Source organism: Ixodes scapularis, unplaced genomic scaffold (genome assembly GCF_016920785.2).
Source record: "Ixodes scapularis isolate PalLabHiFi unplaced genomic scaffold, ASM1692078v2 PGA_scaffold2__306_contigs__length_199485367, whole genome shotgun sequence".
NCBI lineage: Eukaryota > Metazoa > Arthropoda > Arachnida > Ixodida > Ixodidae > Ixodes > Ixodes scapularis.
Genome location: NW_024609857.1, coordinates 118,194,014 through 118,217,054, shown reverse-complemented (window position 1 = coordinate 118,217,054; position 23,041 = coordinate 118,194,014). Strand labels below are relative to the sequence as shown.

Genomic DNA, 23,041 nt, shown 5'->3' with positions numbered 1-23,041 from the left:
ATGCCGAGAGGCTAGTAAACTATTATTCGAATCCGCAAAAAAAAAAAAAAAAAAAATCGATGAATTTTTGTTGCTTTTTTTTTTTTTGCGGGCTTTTCTTCAGTATGCGTTTTTCCGGGTTATGCAATGTCTATTTGTAAGTATAATAATAAATGTTTGCGTACTTCATAGAAATGGCTCGGCGCGCTCGCTGGTGTATAGGTGCTGCTGTATATATGACACTCGACAAAGGCATGCTCTAACAAAAACTCCTTTTCAATCGCGTAATAATGAAGTGTGCTCTTTAAGTATATTCGTTTTACCACAAATAAAAACTGAGTGGAATGACTACGCTGACAGTGTTTTTATGCAGCCATCGTTGTCGTTATTTTAATCTAATTTATATTGGTTCGTTTTCGTACCGTATTTCTTCGAGTTTACTAAAACTATTTTTTTTTGCCATTTTTTTTATCTTTTTACGGTTGTACCTATTTGTGGAAATCTCACCACCCAGAGATTGCAGTATTAATGCATAAGAAAATTTAAAAAATATCACGATCTGCATTGCTGTAAAAATATTGACGAGATATATTTTTAGAAGCGAAGCTCCGAAGGCTCTAGCCTTGTCCGGCGTCCGTGCTCACATCGATCGCCATCCCATCTGTCTTCTTAAAAAAATAAAAAAATGTTTGCGCAGTCGACAGGATTTGAACCTGTGCGGGGAGACCCCCATGGATTTCTAGTCCATCGCCTTAACCACTCGGTAGTAAAGTGGTTAGTTACGCGAGTTGGTAATGATTGAACATGGTTAAAAGTTCGTAAAATTTTGCCATGTTCCCAATGGTAAAATAAAATCTCACAATCTCAGACAGGTAGCCAATAGGTACGGAGTCCCCTTAGTGATGTCAGCCCCCCCCCCCCCCCCCCCCCAAAAAAAAAAAATATGGGCCAAATTTGTTTTAAAGGCCGAGCAAAAGTAGAAAATATTACACACAGGTGCCGCATAAAACCCGTCGGCCCTTACGTGCCCTGTTCAACCAAAGTGGTTTATAGCATTCCCCTTTCCTGTGGTAGATCCTACGTAGGACAGACAGGACAGTGCATTAATGACCGGTTAAAGGGATACTGAACCAAAGAATTTAGTGCAGATAATTAGTGGTGCACGTTCTTTCCACGAGCTAGCAGCCGCCGGTGTGCACGAGCACACGCAACAAAAATGACGTCACAGACCTCCATTCGCGGTTGAGATGACAGTGAAATGCATGGGCTTCGGACTAAAGGAGAATAAATACAGGCTTTTCATCTCAACCAGTGAAAGCTACGTGCTTGTTAGACCAATTCATCGCTTACCTTTTACACCAGACACCACAGTGTAGATGAAAAACTTGTCTTTATTCTTCTTTGTTCCGAAGCCCTTACATTTCACTGTCATCTCAACCGCGACTGGAAGTCTATGACGTCATTTTTGTTGCATGTGCTCGCGCACACCGGCGGCTGCTGGCTCAAAGGGAAAGAACACGGGCCACTTATTATGACCACTAAATTCCTTGGTTCAGTATCCCTTTAAGGGAGCACAATCTTTCTCTAAATTCAGCGGTGGGGGGGTCACCTACCTCTGCATTGTCAAGTGTGTAAGTCTACACCTTCTTTACAAAAAAACCTCGATAATTGGCAGAATCACCAAAAAACACACTCGGGGAATTTTTGAAGCTTTTAGAATACTCCGCTTATGCGAGCGTTGTGTCAGCCATCCTTCTGTGGCTTTAACCGACAAGTAAATAGCCTTTCTACAGTCGTTCGAGTGTGGTTGATGGTGTGTGTCCTCCGCGTGCTCGGGTGCCCCCGTGCGAGTGTGGCCTCGGCTCGAGCTGATACCGAGGGCTGTTCCTTTTTCTTCCTTCAATAAATTGAGTTGTGAGTTTGCGCTTGTCTCTTCTCTCTTCCCTCTTCTCTGTTCCTTTCTATTTGTGCGCAATTTTAACTATGTTTAACCATTCGGCCACGACTGCGGGACGAGTAGGGGGCTCTGAGATGTGGTAGTAACTCAAGAGCTGGGGATGTCATGGACGAAACGTTGCATGTAGCCGCTCAACGTCCATGCATGAGAAGGCGCGGCGGTCAAATGCGTATTTAACCGCGTTAAACTTTGCATGCATTGGCTCAACGTTTCTAGACGAAAAAAAATCAGCACCATCAGCACTACCTATGAACAAAATGAGTATTATCAGCACCACCAGAGCTTCGCCTCAATTACAGAACACTGTACCCCAATCAGCATCATTCAACACATGGAGATGCGGTCATTTTTTTTTCTCAGACTAACAAACGAGTACTGCGGTGTTAGCGCGCAGCAGCTCGAAGCACGTGGAGCGAAAGCCCGCACTCGTCGACGCCTCGTCTTCAACTAGCCCATCAAAGCACACATCCCGCCTCGTCTCGTCTCGTCGATGCCTCGCCTCGTCGACGCGCGCCAGCCAATGGGACCGAAGTCGAGAATTCATCAGCTTTACTTCGCTCTTTCGGGATCGGGGAAACTAGGTGCTGTGTCTAGGCTTTTCGCGTGGTTTCATAGCTGGGAGCTGGCTACACTACAGAAAGGATTAAAGGTGCCGTTTTCGCACTTCAAACTGAAGACGGCGGCTCGCTTCATGAGACCCCAGTTAATGCTTTCGCATTAAAAAGTACTATTCAGTAATGTGTTCTGCCAACCGAAGCTTGGGCCAGCTCCGTCGTAACTTCAGATCCGCCCGTCTTAAATTAAAACGGATTGTTTAAATTTCTTTGATTCGATCTAAATTAAAATATGCATTTTCAATCTGACAGTCTCACCTTTCTACGTTAACAGACAGTATTGAGTAAATTCTAAGTCGTGCTGCCCGTTTTATTTAATTTGATTATTCAAGTTTCGCCAGGGTTTCTATAATGAAGTCAAGTCTTTCTCGACCATTACTCTCAACCCGGCGAAAATTTGTCCTTCTTTGCCTTCTGCACAAAGTCCTCTATTCAACTCTGCTAAATCAGTGCCTTCTCTCTCCACCAAACTATTCTTCGGCAAGACTAGATCATTTTAACAAAATAGCCAGGCCGCGATGTTTTTCTACAGCGCATCAAAACGCTATTCCCCTCGACACAAATGTGGACTGGAATGACCTTCCCGAAAAAATCGTTACCATCGTGGACCCCATGAGATTTCCCGAAGCCATTTTCAACATTGTGATCTAATACCTAGTTCCTTCTTTAACTCTTTATGGCACTTATGGCATTTAAAATTAATAAATATTTGAATAAATAAATATGCGAATGTGCAGCAAAACTTGGCGCGACCTGGTGGCTAAAATTTTGTAACAGATGAATAGGATAGCCAAATGTTCCAGAACCCGGGACTCAGCGTAATGAAACAAACTACAGCAATTTCATATAATAAATATAACAATTACTCGCTATTTCTGTTCCGCAAAGTCGGTCTGATTTGTTTCAGATGAAAGAAATAACACAAATACACACCGTCGGAGTCCCGAATATGGCGTGAGTTTAGGAAACGGGCCACTACGTTACAAGACAGAAGCATAGTTGATAGCGGAGATCACTGGATCCTACCAGAATTCGATTAGGCGGCGATCGATGAAACGGCCTTCGACGAAACGGCGTTTGATGAAACGTCATTCAATAATCCGGCATTCGATAGAACGACATTCCCTGAAAAGTCCGCACCCAGTAGGGAACATCAGGAAACAGTCAGGAAAGAACGAAATTGAGGGCTTACGAGTCTCGCGGGAGATGGCTCGGACGACCTCTTGCCTCCTGGTGGGCAGTTTGTGATGAAGCAGGCACTCGTACCACCAACGACCGCCAGGAGCAGCATGTGTGAGAGGGCCATCTGCGGGAAAGCGGCCTCTTAGAGAGAAAGGCGACGCAAGCACTCGAGTACGTGGGCATTCATAACGCTGAATCAGTTCCATTTCGCGATCATCGTGCATTAAATGCCGCCCTTTAAGCGCATGGACTATGCTTTCTAACTGAGTCTCCTTCTCAGATACCTGTCCGTTCTTCGGCCAGGCGAACGGACCGAACGACGACGGCGACGCTGCTCAAGCCGGAAACAGGCGCCTAAGAGCTGCGCTCTATAACGTCAAATCGGCATTCTGGTGTGCTCTTGAGGGCAATGGACACCTCACTCTGGTGCACATTGTTGAAGCTGAGTCCCCTTGGGTAAAATACTCGATCGTCGAGAAGCCTGACCTTACACTAACTACATTAACTTCAGCTTGCTCGTACCAAGCATCGCAAACAGCAAAAGGAGAGGAGTAGAACTCCTCGCAAGTGTCGAAAATTGAGACAACGATCTCAACTCTAGCTCTGAAAGATCGCACAACGATATCTGCGCTACTATTCGTTTTCTGCTTGGCAAGCTGCCTGAAACACTAAGTGTAGATCAAGCAGCGGTCATTCAACTCCTCGCCGAGCAACTGAAGCTGATTTCGTCCAAGAAAGACCGCAAGCGTTATTCAGTGGATTTTATGGTGTTTGCATGCATTCTTTTCACAATATCGCATCATGTATACCAGTACATTCGTGGCCGTGGAAGCAATGTTCTGCCACACCCTAAAACCATCCGATCGAAATGCCCGTCGTTTGGAATGAACCCTCAACAAGGAGCAGCAAAGTTCAAGTTTCCTCAGCTACATGGCGAAGACGATCTCTGACTTGAACGATGACAAACGTTATGTTACCTTGATAGTGGACGAGGTCCACATCAAACGGTTTTTCGATTATAAAGGAGGCAAATTGTGGGTATCGCACTTAATTCCACAGAAGTAGCGAATAGTTCGTTCGTGTTTATGGTGCAAAGTATCAAGTGCCAGTTTAAGGAAGTCGCTCGCATCGTACCCGTGCACGGGGCCAACGCAGAGGTTCTGCACAAGCTGCTTCGAGACGTGATTTGCGGGCTCATGAAAATCGGCTACCGGGTGATGTGCGCTGTAACTGATAACAATGCACCGCACGCCTGGTACAACAACGCACAACCACGACATGCCTGGTAAACAACGCGTCGTTCCAACAAGTATTATAGCGCAGTGCTAGGCGCCCGTTTCCGGCTTGAACGGCGTCGCCGTCGGCGTAACCGCGCGTTAGCATGGGACGTTTAGCATACTAAAGTCACACGTGACGTCAGGTTTGATATCACGAGGGAGGAGGGAGGGAGGGGAAGGAGGTGGGGGAGGACAAAGGTAGGAGAATTAGAGGGCAAGAGGAAGGAGTAGGGGAGGAATGGAGAGAAGGAGGAAAAGGGGCATACTCCCTCTTCATACCCTTCCCTCCTCCTCTTCAAGAGCTGCGCTCTAATTCGGCATTACAGGGAGTTGTAAACGACTTTCATTTTTTCCCCTATATCCGTCCGATCCCAACAGGCCGCTGTTTTTTGTGATCGACACTGTGCACATAATCAAGTGCATACGCAATAATTGGCTGAAGCAAGACGATCAATGCTTCTGGTTCCCCGAGCTTAAGGCTCACACGGAATGCCAGTGGCGCATGCTGTGTGCGTCGTTCAAAACTATCAAAGCTGCCTACGACTTGGAATGCGACCAACTGCTGCGCTTTGTATACAGTGTCAAGGAAAGCCCTTTGCCCGCCGAGCATTGAGAAGCGGAACGTGAAACTTGCTCTCCAGATATTTGACAGCTGAATTCTTCCCAGTGTCCTTCGTGCCACTGGAGAGAATTACAATCTGATGGTTTTCAAGGAGTCCGCCACTTTCATCAAAATTATAGTAACGTGGTGGAAAATCGTGAATGTGAAGACACCCGGCAAAGGAAGCCGGCTGAAAGATCGGTTCTAAGAGCCTGTGCACACTGCTCTAGACGACGAGAAGGTGGATTTTTTCTACAACATTTTAGACTGGTTGGATGAATGAGTGAAAAATGGCAACAACTGCAATTTGATCGAAAAAACTCATACCGCACTGCACAAGTCAATTTACGCGCTTCTCGAAATATGCAGGTACTGCTTCGAAGAGTTCAAACTGTCCTACGTCCTAATCAGGAAATTTCAGAGGGAAAATTTAAAGGACCGTTTCGGGAGGTACCGTTAGCTGGCAGGTTACCATTACCACGTGTCTATACCACAGCTTTATGAATGGGAAAACAACCTGCGGCTGCAAAACACACTTGCACCGATTGGCAAAGCTTCTGGAACAGAGAGAGATGAGAGATGGGAGGAAATACAAAAACGAGGAGAGACGCCAAGCCCCTAGCTACAAGGTAGTAGTAACATAAGATCCCCTTTCAAAAAGTAAAAGACATCGTCCCCGTTCTAGCTTATGTGGCCGGATATGCGGTGTACACGACAGTGAAGGAGCCAAAGTGCGAGAAGTGCAAAAATTCCCTCACAACAGACCGCACGATCGTAGCTTCTGCCGGCCATGAGTACTACCATCTCATCAAAAACATTGACAGAGGAGGCCTTTTGTACCCAGCAATGACCGCAGTCGATTTGGTCGCACACAACTACGTTGTTGTTGAGGGAATCTCGAAGCAGGTGGACTTCATAACGATAAGTAACCAACGCCAGCTGGTCACGGACCTCACACTGGACTTGCTGGTCGACGGGGATTGCTCCGACTTCGATGAGTGTGAACAAGGAAACACGAGTGGGGTCGTGCTGAAGCATGTGTTGTAATGCTCAACAAACATTTTACTAAAAAATTTTTGCCCCAAGCTCAACGACAAGGTTGTTAAAACAAACAAGAGATATAAGAAAAAAATTTAAGCTAGCTACGTTAACAAAAAACCATTCTATGAATAGCCTAGCATGCACAGGGACCACTGGTTTGTTCGAGATATCCAACGCGCGAGTCAATAAACACGGGTTTGTGCCGAAAAACTTGAATAATTGCTACACTTCTGTACTGCTCCGTGACGCTCTTCGGCTTCGCATAAGGCCGACTAGCGTCACGTCACGCGCCAAGACTCGCTCCCCTCCACCTTTTCCGCTCTAGGTGGCTTTGCTACCAAGGTGCGCTCCCTTTCCCACTGTTTTGTCCTTAGATGAACGCCTTCAGCTTTTTCTTATCATGTGGGGACTAATGCTAACGCATTAAAAAATGTCAACTGAAGTCAATGAGGAAACAAGATGGGACTGCGCATGTCGACTAGAATAAGGACATTTCTCCGATTTCATTTGCGCTCCACTTTGGACGGGAGTTTCCGTGGTACATAGCAGGCTTGATTCTGTGATTGCCACCCTTGAAACAGTTAAAACTCATAAAGGATATACTCATTTCGCAGCTCGCGATTGTGAAGTATTTCCAGCACGGGCGAGAATGTTTCATGTGACATTGGTTCTCAAGGCGCAAGGCTCCCGCTAAAGCAACTTGACGGGGTTTTCACCCACTGCTACCGCAAAGCGTTTTTGTTTTTTGCGATAAAAAGGTTAAAAAAAAGCGGATATTTTCCCGGCATTGTTTGTTCCATCTCCCGCGGAGCATTGTTGCCTTTTGCCGACGAAATTGTAGAGGTACAAATTGAATTGAAAAAGCGGAGATAAATCATACTTCCACTTTTGTTTTTTTTACAGGTTAGGTGGCGCAAGCTGCCGCCCGTTATGAAGAGTGCAGCCATTAGCATTCGCCCATCCAACTATCGATCCTGAGGCTGTGCAGAGATAATCTCGACCGTCGGCGACCCGGGGAGCCGAGGGTCACCCATCCACGTCTCGCCTTCCCGTTGCTGACGTACACGGGTGGGGAAAAAGCAGGGATTCTTCAATGTTCCTACTAGAGAGTCGTCTGCAGGAACTTACGCGACCGGCGTCATTTGAAAATTTAGTAACTCCACGGAATATGTTTATTTTTATAAAATATATTGGCTAGTCGTTCAGAAAATGCTATTCATTCGGTCTGCCAATTTCCAACCAAATCCAAGACTAAAATGAAATCGGCGTACTTCACACTACGCAGTGTGAAGTACGCCGATTGCGCTTGTCCGTGTCTACTCCCTTGTGATTGTACGCCGATTGCGCTTGTCCGTGTCTCCTCCCTTTTGATTGTACGCCGATGGCGCTTGTCAGTGTCTACTCCCCTATGATTGTCCCTTGTGTTGCGCAAAAACTTCTAGACTGCATCATGACCCAACTAGGCCCACAACAAGTTTCAATTCACACTACGCGTCTGCTGAATATGAGACATAACCAAATATATATTAATTTTACAAATTAAGTCGTTAGACTCAATGTGCAGCTTGTGTAAAGCTGAAATATTATTCGAGTTTTGAATTGGCATGCGGCAATACAATTCCACGACTGAATTTAGCGAAGGAGCACTTCCCCTCTAAATTTAGCAAGAAAGCTTGAATTGCAGTGTAATCACGCACCACTTTAATTTCACTACTAGATCTAGCAAATAAATTTCATGTTAAACTTTTGCATTACACTTCCGTTACATACTTGCATTACACTTTCATTACATACGTCCGTCGCGTACTTCCGCTGCACGTTTTCGTTACGCGCTTCCGTTAGTCACATCCGTTACGTGTTATTGGATGCCATCTATTTTACAAAACCCTCACCAATACACGTTCTGAATAAGACTTCACCTTTCGGCCTACCGCCCATCCAGGACTCTCCACGTCAGAAGGGAGAAAAAGTGCTTACCTTCAGAGAATGGGCAGCCGCTGACGCGCGCCCCTTTGGTCAGCTCGGGGTGGTCGTGTGGGCAGCCGGACGTTGTCGCCGCCGCTTAAATGGGTTTCTACAAATCCCACCGAGCGCATTCATCAAGAGCGACGTGAATCGAGAACGCGGCTGCGAGTGACAAGCGTAAGGGAGCAACCCTCGCCGAGCAAAAGAAACGAAAAACGCTCGTTTCTGCCAAGAAACCCTTAAAAATTTAATGTTCATCCACCGGTCGCCTTGAGCCTCACGAGCCTCCTCTTCAATCCTCCCTGGAACCCCAGGGTGGACCACAACGGAAACTACCAGCCATCACAGTCGGTCACGTCTGCGCCTCTCCGGATGTCACGGGACTCTCGCACTGCACTGGATTGGCTTGGTTGACTCGTAGTGTCTTACACAGTCCATCGTAAGACAAAACAGAGTGTAGTGATGGATTTCTTCGAGAAAAGGGTCAGAGGGAGAGAGTCCAACCCGAAGACCCTCACGTCATCCCTTTTGCCTTAAGAAGGACTCCACGATCTACCTGCTGCACCAATCAGGAGGGGGGACCGACCCACGTGACCTTAGACTCCTAGTTCTCGCAGCGCCCGAAATTCAGGTCACCTGACGCGCTTCGGCCGCGTGATTGCGTTGGATGGGTCCTAGCGTCCTCTTCGGTTCGCTCGGTACTGTAGGAACGGCGCTCCGACGATGCTGGATTAGGTTCCAAGCGCGTCACTGCCGATAAACCTCGTCATGCCCGGCAAAGCATCTAGTCGGTTGCGACCAATAGCGTACTTACAAAAGCCTGGGCTTTTGGATTCTCGTACTTTTTGTCTTGTCGTGCCTTTGAAATTGCGAGCGCTTTCGAGGAAAAACGCGTTGCGGCGACGTTTATCTCCGATCGGGATTTGATGCTCGCTGTTGCGTAGCTGTTGCGTCGATTGCCTGTTCAATGTGATGTTTTGGATTTTGACATTTTCGTGGGCGCTCGATTCATCGACGGTCCCACGTTTCACCGCTCATGCAACGAGATGTTTTGCCGAGTTTGTACATCCTTCCTACATTTAGAGTTTGGTCGGATGTTTGCAACGGCGCTAAAGCCTTTCAAATGCTTGATGATTGGTTGATGGTGTTCTCTTCTCTTGCTGAAGGACGACGAGGATGAAAACCACAAGCTCTTACAAATTTAGGGGTCAGAAAAAGTGCAAAGATACATTGTAAGACCTCAAGCTCTTACAATGTTTCGGAGTTAGAAAAAGTGAAAAGGTACTTGATAAAGAAAAGAAAAAAAATGGCTTGCGTTTACCGAATTTATTTAAATAAAAAGCAAGCCCTTTCGGTTCAACATTTTTGTTTTTAACGTGAAACGTTCTTTGGTTTGTTGTTCCGGATTTCGTGAAGCGAGATTAAGTGAAGACGGATTAAGCTTCGCCGCTAGATTTAGCGGGAAAATTGCCATCACGTCACCTCAAAGCCAATTTAATTTCCTCGTTAAATTTAGCGGGGTAAATGATGTCACATGACGTCATGTCACGCGGCAATAGTTGCCACGAATTTCGTGAAGCCAGATTAAGTGAAACCGGATTAGTTTTCCCGCTAGATTTAGCGAAAAAATTGACATAACGTGGCCTCAACACCAATTCAGTTCTTCGCTAAATTTCATGGGAAAAATGACGTCCCATAAATTCGTGTCAGGTGACCTCTACACAAATTCAGTTTCTCCGCTATATTTAGCGGGAAAATTGACGCCACGTGACTCAACGCAAATTTATTTACCCACTAAATTTAACAGGAGAAATGATGTTCAATGACTTCATGTCACGTGGCTATAGTTGCTCCGGAGTTAGTGAAGCCGGACTAAGTGAAGCCGGATTGAGTTTCCCTCCATATTTAGCGGAAAATTGACGTCCCGTCACGTCAACACCAATTCAGTTTCCCAGCTAAATTGTGTGGGAAAATTAAAGTCACGTGGCCTATATTGTATACACCACTTTATCTCCTCCACGAAATTTCGCGGGAAATTGCGATTACGTGGCGCTGATTGCATATTGGTGCAGTCACGAGGTGCAGTTATCGCTAAATGGTTGTGTAGCTGGAACATTTCACGTATTCAACGAAATTCCCTTGAAATTTGCCATAATTTTTTCCTCTCTTTTCAATTACGTTTTTGATCGAGCAAAAGCGTGTTTTCTCAAAACGTCTTCCACGCAATGTACCGAAGAAGATATATCGCCTGCCCCTCTTCCGTACTTCTCTGGAACCACAACTGCGTAGGAAAGTAGGAAATTTCGTCATTCACAAACTTCACTTGGCACTATTATATGGACCCTTCTAACAAGGGCGCCGCCATCTTGAACTGTCGTTACTTCCCGTATGGGCGAAAACATGGTTTTGCCGTCGCCGCGCTAATAGAAGACATTTAGGATATAAGTGTAACCCTCACACATTCTCGCTTTGCATCCCCTCTATTTGTGTGTTTACTATTTACAGGTTGAAACGTTTTATTATTTTTGTCGCCCATAACGGATACACCCATTAGGTGGCTGGGGACGGTAGTACACAAAAGATGTCTATACTAACTCAAAATTTCTTCCTAGCCAGCCCCGTTGCCAGACCTTTATCCCGCGAACTGGGCAAAGGCACACTTTGTAAATAGGTTATTCGTAAGTAGGTTATTGAACCTTTTACGTTCTGGTGACATATTTGGAGCCCTGTTAGGATTCATAAAAAACGTTGCTCACTAAATTATGTACACCTACAGTCCTATAAATTTGCTATCGTCGGCCAGTTGGTTCATGATCGAAGAAAGGCGCCGAAAAACAAGTGTCCTTGTTTTTTCGGCGCCTATCTTCGGTCTGGTGCCACTTTAGTTTAATCTTTTATCTAAACAAAATTATAATCCTCAAATCTTATTCAAATAAAACTTACCCAATTTTGGGCCGCTTTAGGCATTTTGTTACGGGTCATTCCATGTGAAACGTCCCAGACGTTGCGCTCGACCACCTCCGATTTCTAAAAAAAAAAATTCATGGGCTTCGGCCACAATGTCCGTAGCCATACTTTAAAATAGTTTTGACGATAAAAAAATTTGTGATGACGTGAGCGCGATTTTAATTTTTGAAAACAGCGTGAAACTAGGCATCATTCAATAATTTACGAAAAATCTGCTTTTTTATGAAACACCCAACAATATTTTTTTTCTTAAATTTGCACGGTTGTCGGCTTATAATGTAGATGAGTTTGTGCAGTTTTGTTTAATTTAAATATTTTTTTAAAAATACATAATTTTATTCGAAAATAATCATTTTTGTCATTTTATTAAAAAATATATAATTGCTCCCGGGACCTAATATAACTTTTTACTGGCTGCCCTCTAGGTGTATAACCTATACAAATATTTTAAACCGCTCAATTAAACATCTTGCAGTAAAAAAAAAAATCCTGAATTTGCCAAAAAGCGCGTTTTGACGCATAAACAGCCGTTTATTCCACCCTGAGGTGGTCCAAGTAAAAATACAAAATATGATGGCTTTGGAAGAACAATTTATCGTCTTTTGATTCTGAAAGTTTAATCAGAGTGATTTTTGTTTAAAGCGAGAAAACAATTTTTGAAGTTGAACTCTCGCACCACTACCCGGCGTCGCTTCTTAAAGGAGTACTCCACCGATTTCTTGAGCTATATCAACTAACTATATTTTCTGACTCCCCGGCCTTTAGCCTTTCCGGTATGCTATTTAGCATCGCGAAATTCATAATAGGTATTGTGAAATCGGCAAATGAAAATGGTGCAAAAACCAATATTCAAATATTCGCGCACTTTTCAGTGCCGTGACGTCAGTGGCAGGCAGGCTTGCCAGTCGAGCAAGTAGTCTAAAAATAGAATATGCCAATCATTTGTTCCGTGCTGGAGCGCGGATACCGGAGCGAGCTTCCAAAGCACTCATTTGACACCAAGAAACTGCTTCAAATCCGTTGGGAACAACTTCTGTAGTCCAAAAAGTTAACCCCTGCCTTCCACTGACGTCACTTTGTTGTTGTTGCCAGTAGAGACTTTCAGTTTGAAAAGCATGGTGAAGACCAAAACTGTAAATTCAATAACTTCGCGAAAAAATAATATTTTGACCTAATATTTGGGATACTATTTTACCAATGTTTGTTGGTTAGTTTAGCAAAATTTCAAGCAAATCGGAGACAATGAAAAAAACGGTGGAGTACCCCTTTAACGCCTCTTCGCCGCACAGCACGCCACCTGCGACGATAGCCGACGCGATTAGGTCCAAAGAAACAACGGAGTTTGCTGCCCGCTTCCCCTCGTCCCTCTTTTCTGGCTGTAAGGGAAGAAACGGCGGGTATCGTGTACTAATCGGGGGTGCCGCCAGCGCGTCGCCATAGCAGGCCCGTTGTGCCATTGTACCCGAGGGCGGCTCCTCATACTCCTAAACGCGATGCCTAATCGACGGGCGGCATCAGCTGACGTGGACTTCTTCATGCCATGCCAAAGGTCCCACGGCGACCTCCGATTCCTAAAATAAAATCAATGGTTCTTCATCATAATGTTTGTGGTGCTTGTCTAAAATATTTTTGACAAGAAACAAATTTCATAGGGTGATGGCGGTTTGAACTCGTAAAAAAGGAGTGAAACTATGAGTCATTTGTTAATTGATGAAAATGAAAATATTTTTATAGAACAGTGGACTATTTTTTCCTAAAAACCACATGGTATTTTGATTGTTATGTAATAAGGATCACGGATATTCGCTTGAAGCAATTAAAAAAAAAAGTAATCTATGAGAATTTTAGCCTTTTTGATAGTTTGGTTACAAACTATCTCGTTGCTGCAGGTGATTAAAAATTCTTATTGGAAACTTTGTGAATATACTGCACAAAAAAAGTTTCGGGCCGTACAACTAAATATCTTGCAGAAAAAACAACTTAATTTGTGCAAAATTTCGTGCTGCCGTTTAAAGAGCCGTCAATTCTGCCTTGAGGTGGTCGAAAGAAAAATGCGAAACATGGTGACTTTTACAGAAGAGTTCATTGCCTTTTGTTCTTGAAAGTTTAATTAAAATAATTTTGTTCTAAATAAAAAAAAAAAAACATTTTGAAGTTGAGCTTTTACGTCGCAACCTGGTGTCGTTTCTTGTGCCTCTTCTCTGCACAGCACCGCACCGTCGAGCCCGGTGAAGCGTGCGACTGTGTAACGGTGGGCCCACGCAGGTAGGGAGCAGGACCTTGAGCTGTCGGGTACAACTCGGTGAAAAGGGGCTGTTTTTCACTCTTGTTGCTTTATGGCTTTTCCCATTTCGACCGTTTTACGCGGCGATGTCCTCCTGTGATCTTCCAGTGTCTTGATGTCAGGAGATGCTTAGCGCTGCCGGTTCAGAGCATCCATTAGTAAGCTAGCTGTTTCCTACATACAGAACCCGATCACTCTCTTGTTAACGTCAGGACAGATGTAAACAGCAGCACAAAAGACCCGTGAACGGGCAATCTCGAACGACGAGGTGATGTGGTGTTGACGAATGCGCGCCGTTGAAGGCTCACGCGTCGTTTGTGTTCAAATCGGCTTTGAAATGACAAATTCTTGCGTTGCTGAATAGGACGCAAGTCCAGCACGTAGCGTAGATGGTGACGCAGGCTTAAAGTGATGGTAACTTCTTGTCCCTTTGACGGGGACCGCTGAGCTAAATCTTGGAGTGAGTTGAGCTCGTTTTTCTTCAACCATTTCTTTCGGCACCCAAAATATTGTTATGCCCCCGATGTTATTTTTGGCCCAGGTAAACAGCTGCTGAGGGGTCATGATTTGGTTCTCGAAGGGACTTCGAAGACTGGCCCTTGCTGCCAGACGCTTCACTGTACCCCCGACTCCGTCACAAGCACTCTTCCCGTGGGACGTTGCGAAAAAATTCCATTCAGCGGAAATGCCGAAATCATTTTCGTGCTGACAGAGGTTTGCAAAGTTTTTTTTATTCTTGTACTGAGAGGACGCACCATCTGAAAAGTAGTGAATTTTTCTAATTTGCTGAAGGTTTCGCTTCAATATCTTAATTACTTGACTCTGAAATACAGAAACAGCCACCGTGTCGTGTTCTAGGCAGTTAGAAATAAAACTGAATGATTTTATAGAAATCTCTCGGGTGGTGGCTTCTTGTTTGCGAAAGTAAATAACAACGGGGTGTACTGATGCCTGAGTAGTCACCCAGTGATAAGATTGCGGGGCGTCCTGCACGATGAAACTATAATTTTCAGCGAAGTCCATGAGTACTATTGCCTCGTGTTTGCCTATGTTTGCTTTGCGCTCCCGCAAGTATCGTGCCTGTTGTTTGCTCACAAAGTGGTGAGCCTTCAGTGCCTTCAGCATATCTAAGAATTTTTCGCGGAACTCGTCTGGTGTCAGAACAATGGTTTCCAGTTGGCAACGCACCCCGCTAACCCACTGTTGCACATAAACGCAATCCGTTTCTTCCGGGTCAAAAAGTGGAGTGCTGCGGAGCAAAGTATCAGCAAAATCGGTACTTGGGCATTTGGCACACCTGTCAAGCATGCACTCTTCATTGTGTAGATCACATACTGTAGTGGATAGAAGTTCTTCGGTGCTTTCGCCTAATCCTGTAGCGTGAAGCATGAGCTTAAAATTTTGGTGTTGCATGCACACGCAAACTCTGTGAGTGCCGCTCCCCCCTGCTAGGACACAATGTGAAGGCCGCAGACTTGCGAATGTTGAAAAACTGCACCTGAAATCGCAGCTTTTTTTCCATTCCTCGTGCATTTCTTTCAAGTTGAGCAACAACAGACGCTTTTGGCGACCACGTAGCACGTCCTTTTTTCCCGGTAGGCAGTACGAGACAGCGTCGTCCTGATAGAACTCCATGATGGAGGCCTTAACTTCTTCGCTGACCGGGCGGCCTCTTCTTTTTGGCACGGTGCCCAATATTCCTGATTCTGACCTGACCTTTACGGCTTGACGCGCTTGTCGTTCCGAGGCTCCAAAGAAGTTCATAATCTTTTCGCGAGACCAGGAGAGTGGGGCCAATGTTAGAAGTTGTAATTTTTTCTCTCTATTTTTCTTCAGGTCAAACTTGTTTTTTACATCTTGCATGAGTGACACGTAGTCACTCAAGACAAAATCTTCATCCTTGTTCATTTGAGAAGTTCGTTTCTGCTGTACACCCAAAGATGTATAAATTCTTCTTTCGGCAGAGATTTTAAGTTGTCTAACCTTCTTTTGGGCGTATGTCTCGCGGCTTATTCGCCCTCGTTTTCGTTGGCGCGGGCTCTCTCCAACGGCTGCGAGGGCCTCGTTCACGCTCTCAAGTGCTACCTCGGGGTCATCATGCTCAGAAGGGGCATCACGAGCCAGAGGTGGTGCTGGTGCTTGAAAAGTAGGTCTCTTCTTCAATTCGAAACAATTTCGCCGGCATGCTTGACAAAGTCGGTTTCCAGAAATAAGGTTTAAATTGGGGTGCGCATCTGCCATGGCTATTGTAATTACAGCTGATCCACGGCGGTTTTTGACGTGTTCATAGAAAGGGTTAGAACACCACTTGGATGCAATCAGTGATGTGTACTTTTTAAGGTACACTTGATAATGATGTGGACACACTGTACGGATCTCACCTTGTGGGCGCCCGGAACGGAGCGAAAGGAGCCGCCGATCCGTGTGCGTCAGGACTTGAGCGTTGATGAGAGACCGCGTCTTGGTCTGTGTGGTCACATGGCAACCCCTTGCACCCAGGGAGCACGGAGGAAGTTCGGCTTCTGCAATGAAAAAGAAATTTAAATGCAACATGACTGCTCCTTCATTCATGTGAGCCATATCTGCGTGCTGCGCATAAATGACATGTCGGGCACATATGCGCCTTACGTGCAGAAGCTAGCCTTGGACGCAAAACGCCATTCGGCTTTGAACTTTTATAACGCTAATTGGTTTGTGACAGGTATAAGGCGAACCATGTCTATTTAATATAAGCCAACGCATCCTTCCCTAAAGCTTGGGCTTATACATGTCTAACGTAACACATACTACATGTACGACAAACGGCCAGCTTGAAAAAAATAGCTAGTCCATCTGGTTTGAAAAAGTCATGAATTGAGCGGCCGCAACTATACAGATACTGTGACAGGATGGGCACGAGTAAACACGAAACAACTATCATTGTATTGTAGAAAATAAAGTCGGCTTTATTACGTACCCTGATCAGCATCCACAGGAACCGTAGATTGACTTCTTTCTCCAGAGGGACCAGCTTGATCCATCGTTACACCACCGTACAACGTACTTGACGAAAAATGAAGTCCTTTCTTCGACAGATTTCCGATCTCAAATGGTCGTTCAAAAGCCAACTTCTTGCTTGTCAGCCCTTTCTTAGCTTACTAGCGCAGAAGCGGGCTCCTTAAAAGGCAAGGAATGAGACTCGATACCCAGTGTCAATAGTGCGGACACGTGCCTTTGTTTATTCAATATTTCCAATGGGTCATGCAAAGATTCCCGCATTGACAATATGGACCGAAAATAATGCTAGAAGCGAACTCTTGGCTTGTGACGATGCTTCAAGCGTCCGAGTTAACATACTGAATCAGCGCGTTTCGGACTTTGATCACACGCCTGTAGCCTTCACTGCGCTCCAACTAAGCGCGAACCGGATCATAGTTCCGCTTTTCACCGCAGAGTGCGTGACGGCTAGATTTCGCAGCGATATTATCGCGTTTCAGACGTCCAAGTCAGCTGATGCCGCCCGTCGATTAGGCATAGGGTTTCGGAGTGTGAGGAGCCGCCTTTGGGCACAAAGGGCAAAGCCGGCCTGCTATGGCGACGCACTGGCGGCACCCCCGATTAGTACACGATACCCGCCGTTTCTTCCCTTACAGCCAGAAAAGAGGGACGAGGGGAAGCGGGCAGCAAACTCCGTTGTTTCTTTGGACCTAATCGCTTCGGCTATCGTCGCAGGTGGCGTGCTGTGCGGCGAAGAGGCGTTAAGAAGCGACGCCGGGTAGTGGTGCGAGAGTTCAACTTCAAAAATTGTTTTCTCGCTTTAAACAAAAATTACTCTGATTAAACTTTCAGAATCAAAAGACGATCAATCGTTCTTCTAAACCCACCATATTTTGTATTTTTACTTGGACCACCTCAGGGTGGAATGAACGGCTCTTTATGCGTGAAAACGCACTTTTTGGCAACTTCAGGATTTTTTTTTACTGCAAGATGTTTAATTGAGCGGTTTAAAATATTTTTTATAGGTTATATACCTAAAGGGCAGCCAGTAAAAAGTTATTTTGGGTCCCGGGAGCAATTATATATTTTTAACAAAATGACAAAAATGTTTATTTTTGAATAAAATTATGTATTTGTAAAAAATATTTAAATTAAGCAAAACTGCACAAACTCAACCACATTATAAGCGGACAACCGTGCGAATTTAAGAAAAAAATATTGTTGGGTGTTTAATAAGAAAGCTGATTTTTCGTAAATTATTGAGTGATGCCTAGTTTCACGCTGTTTTCAAAAACTAAAATCGCGCTCACGTCATCAAAAAATTTTTTTCGTCAAAACTGTTTTAGGGTATGGTTACTGACATTATGGCCGAAGCCTATGAATTTTTTTTTAGAAATCGGAGGTCGTCGAGCGCAACGTCTGGGACGTTTCACATGGAATGACCCATGTGTTTAGTCCCATGTTCCGGGGGAAAAAAAGGAAAAAAAAAAAAACTAGCCGCCGGGTAACAAAAAAAAAAAAAAGCATACGCTTTTTGTGAAACACTCGGAAATATATTAGGCGCGTGAGAAAATTCGTTAGCTGCGTTACGTCCTTCTTTCAAACTCCTTTTGTTCACGTTCCGCCCAATGAAAATACACCACTACCGGGAACGCGTCTCCAACTCGTGTATACCGTCCTATTCGCACACGCATCGAAATTGGTCCCAAGTAGCAACAAGTGACTTCCCCAAAGCCGGCGTTCCGTGCCGCCAATGTCGCAATAAAGAAAAACGTAGAAGAAAAAACAGAACGGGAGTGTCGTTATCGTTGTGGCATTCCAACTCGCCTGCAGCGGAACAGGCGTCTATCACCACGGCTGTGAGACCGCCAGGAGAATGCTTTACGTGCAGATGATGAGAAGAGCATGACCACGCTTATTTATCATTTATTTATTAAATATACCCTTCAGTGCCCAAAACCATTACAGAAGAGGGTGAAGGGAGAAAAAAAAACAATAAAATATCTAGGTTAATGATGAAAAATTTGCAAGTGGTAGGAACAATCAAAATAACAGTGATAGATTAGCACAGTTTATAGACCAGTGTCCACGCCAATTCCAGGCCGCCGCCATGGGTGGATGGATGGATGAATACGGCTGAGCCCTTTGGATCGGGCGGTAGCTTACGCCACCTAGTCATTTTGTTTTACCATTTAAGCTTAGAATATTTAAATGTGAAATCTATATTCACTTCGCAGTGCAAAGAAAGTGAGGCTATGAAACCCCCTTGCCATCAGTGAATAAGAAAATACCTAGTTTTCTCTCGATTTCTGCCACCATTCACTTAATCTTTGCTTGGTAATCTCTACAGTCTTGAAATCCACTCTCCCTTCGCTGTCTCTAAAACCCAATGACTTTATTAAATCTACGTTGTCTTCGGTAGGCATAGGGTGAAGCCCTTTACAGTAGAGTATCAAGTGCTCAGCCGTCTCGTCCTCCCCTCCACAAGCAGTGCACACTGTATCCATTTCCCGGTACTTCACTCTGTATGTTCTGGTGCGCAGAACACCCGTTCTTGCCTCAAACAGCAATGAGCTTCCCCTAGAATTGTCATAAATGCTTTCTTTGGCAATAACTCTTTTGTTTAATCTATAGCTTTCCAGAGCCGTCTTTGTCTGCATTCCCTCTAGCCACCGATCTCTTTCTGTGGCCTTAACTTTCTTCTTAACTGAGACTTGCTCTTCCGTATCTTCGCTATAGCCCAAAAACTTTCCTCTTAATTTCCTAGTGCCACCACGCGGAGAGAACTGGCAGGCAGGAGGGGGGGGGGGGGGGGGGGGGGGGGAGCTGCGTTGGCGGCGTTGCTTTGGGGGGCTGGATGCGGCAGGCTGTCCGAATGCTCCGGCACACCGTGAAAGATGTCTTCACCAGAAGCCTTCGCGGCCCGTTCTTCAACAGATAAGATGTCGTGAACATTCGAGAACCCATCTCGATCAAGAAAACAAGAGAAAACCCTTCTTGTCTTAAATGTTCTCGGTGTCTGCTGACCCTTGACATCCGCGTTTCAGTCCGGGTCCATTGCGTAGTAAATATTTCGCTACCGCTTTCTTGTAGCTTTCAAATGCTTGATTGTCGGCTTCTTGTATACGAAATTACATTCGTGGCACGTTTGAGACCAATTTTCGCGATCTGCTTGCCTTTCTGCGGCAGCGCGGCTCTGCCGAGCCGAAATAAGTGGGAGGCGTTCACTGGATCGAACGCCGTTTTAGCGAATGAAAACGAGGCCACGACGTTTCATCGAATGACTAGCGAATGGGTCTAGTTCCATAGACAGCTCGGATTAGCTTTCTTTTGTAATGCGCCGCCTTGTCTGCCGCCGCGAAGCGGCGAAAACGAGGGCTCCGAGTATGTTAGCACGCGTCCCCCCCCCCCCCCCCCCCCCCACACACACACACACGCTGCGAGCGTCTGGGTTCGAAACTATTAATTGCCAGTTCTAAAGGATGGTACTTACTTGAAGTTGGAGTTGGAATTCTACGAGGTACCAGGAGACACTTACTATCGGGCAACGAAGCAGGGTGCTTGTGGGGACGGAGTCTAGGAACGCTACTGATTAATATTGTGACAGGCGGTCAGTTATGATAACAGACGAAACTTCGACTCGTTTGTTCAGAAGTTCGCGGTGATATTTTATTAGCCCTCGTTACAGCACACCAAGGATCTTAGGCAGTGAAATTCACATCACGCAGGCTGGTCCGTCGTAGTCAAATGAGCGCAGTCGACGACGAAATGTAATGAGCTACTAAGCTTCACAAGGTAAATGCCCGCGAGGAAGAGTTTTGCGGCAGTCCAAAACACCGATCCAGCAGACGCACGTACGTTTACGTTTCCATGTGTCACATGGACGGCAGAATCGTCCGATCCGACGTCCGATCCGACAGTCCGAACACCGCTCCAAATCGCCGCACGCGACAGTTTGAGACACTAGCTTCCGAACTTGCATGCGACACGACTATCCGTTCGGCTCCGCCCAGGAGATCCAAGCGCTCCAGCGGAGGTCCGCGTTCACAGATCTCTGGTCCCAGATTGACGGTTTAACTCACACGAGCGAAGTTAGAAGCTCGTTCTCGTTAGCGCGTGCATTCTTTGCCGAAGCCATCTCTCTCGAATGGGTCAGCGGGATCCACACTTCCGGCTTCCCCTCGCCTGTCCCGTTATCGCGTTCGCTTCGTCCCGCCAGACTCAGTGCGTCATCATGACGTTCGCGCTAGCTGTGCTGTCATTGGCTGGACGCATCCGACAATCCGTCCGCCGTGCGAAACTATCTGGCCCGTTGGACGCACGTCGGATCGCCGATCCGACGCCTGAAGCGACCAAATTTTTCGGATCAGGCAGTCGCACTCAGGGTTGCCAGGTTGGGCTATAAATAGCCAAATTGGGCTAGTTTTATTTGCAGTTGGCGGGAAAAAATGGTAGTTGGCTATTTGGCTAGTATTGGGCTATTTCTAACCTGTGCATTGGGCTATTTCTGACCTGTGCATTGGGCAGTTTCTGACCTGTGCTGGAACCAAAATGCCTGAATGCACTTGGGTTTATAGGTTCGAATGTATTTTTAGAGTAAGTTACGTGAACATTTAGCGCTTGAGTCCCTTAACCCTGATAAGTTTGCGACAGCAAACAAATTCGTCTTCTTTTTGCGCGCCTTGTGCAATTGTTTAACTCCGAATGCAAGCATGTGCTGTTATTCCTCTATCTCAACAAGTGACGGCGCGATTCCTTGCAACCTTAACAGCACCTGTTCTGCGCATTCTTTAGGTTGTCTGAATTCTGCATAGTTCTCCCGTGACGTCATTCTGGTCACTATGCCCCGATAGTAAGCGTCCCAATACAGTGGAAGGTATGTTGTCACGCGCTTGTACGAGCGTTTCAGGAAGTTCGCCGAACGTGCATGGCACGCCATTTCTGGGACATTTGATGGATAAAAATGTATTATGTGTCTTTTCTGCTCAAAAGAAATGTTTCAAATGATAAGTTTTTTTTTGGTTATTTTTGGGCTATTTTTCTGGATCGACATTTGGCTATTTTTGGGCTATATCTCGTAGACGTTTGGCGGGTTGGAGTTCAAACACCTGGCAACCCTGGTCGCACTGCCGGATCGGACGTCGGATCGGATGGATTTTTCGCGCATGTGTCTCGCGCTTACAGCACAGCTAGCGCGAACGTCATGATGACGTACTGGGTATGGCGGGACGAATAAGAACACGGGACGGGCGCGGGAAGCCGGACGCGAGGATCTCGCTCACCCATTCGAGAAAGATGGCCCCGGCAAAGAATGCACGCGCTAACTAACGAGAACGAGCTTCTGAATTCGCTCGTGTGAGCTAAACCGTCAATCTGGGACCAGAGATCTGTGAACGCGGACCTCCGCTGGAGTGCTTGGATCTCCTGGGCGGAGCCGAACGGATCGTCGTGTCGTACGCAAGGTCGGAAGCGTGTGTCTCAAACTGTCGCGTGCGGCGATTCGGAGCGGCGTTCGGACTGTCGGATCGGACGATTCTGCCGTCCATGTGTCTCGCGCTTTACTCCGGACTCCATGAACCCGACGGCGCAAGATCAAAGCGATCAAAGAGCACCGCCGCCATCGCCACCCTGTTTTCTCTGCACTTTGCACGACAACGGCACTGCAACGGAGGGCACTCACCTCGGCGTTAACAATCTGCGAAATAGGTTAATTTCCCACTCTTGAAGCCATTCCAAATGATAAATGAAAATATCTCGGCGTTGTAGAACATCTGACGACACAACTATGCCGAGCGCCTGCTCGGCGTCGTTGTTGCTCGTGAAGGCCTGCTTATTTGTAGTTGAGACGATGATTCCACATCTTTCGTGCCACTCGTGGTGCTTGCAATAACTTCGAAGGGCAGGGAAATCTTCTCACGAGGACGTTGAAGACACTCAACACCGGAGCCACCAAAGCAATCGCACAAACCGTCGCCATGTTTGCTTCTTCGTCGCTCGCGGCGCGGTCAACTCGTCGCGAGATGTTTTCTGGCTCGGCTAGATGGAAACCAACAGCGGCAAAGTGGCGTATGGACACACGGCTCTCACATTACGGGCACTATACTCACATACCGCGGTAAACAGGACCGATGCCGGCGAAACTGCAGTCGGCACACCAGCGAAGAAGCCCTCAACGGGAAGCGGCGGCGCAGGCCGACG

General features: G+C 46.1%; 1 protein-coding gene across 1 annotated transcript in view; it reads right to left on the bottom strand.

Annotated features, from left to right (window-relative positions):
• Positions 1 to 3,856, bottom strand: part of LOC121836393 (oxytocin-neurophysin 1-like) — a 65,283-nt gene extending 61,427 nt beyond the window's left edge. The window contains exon 1 of the mRNA XM_042291284.1: positions 3,743 to 3,856. Coding sequence (XP_042147218.1) covers positions 3,743 to 3,856 — 114 coding nt within the window. The remainder of the gene's footprint in view (positions 1 to 3,742) is intronic.
• Positions 3,857 to 23,041: the final 19,185 nt, after the last annotated feature.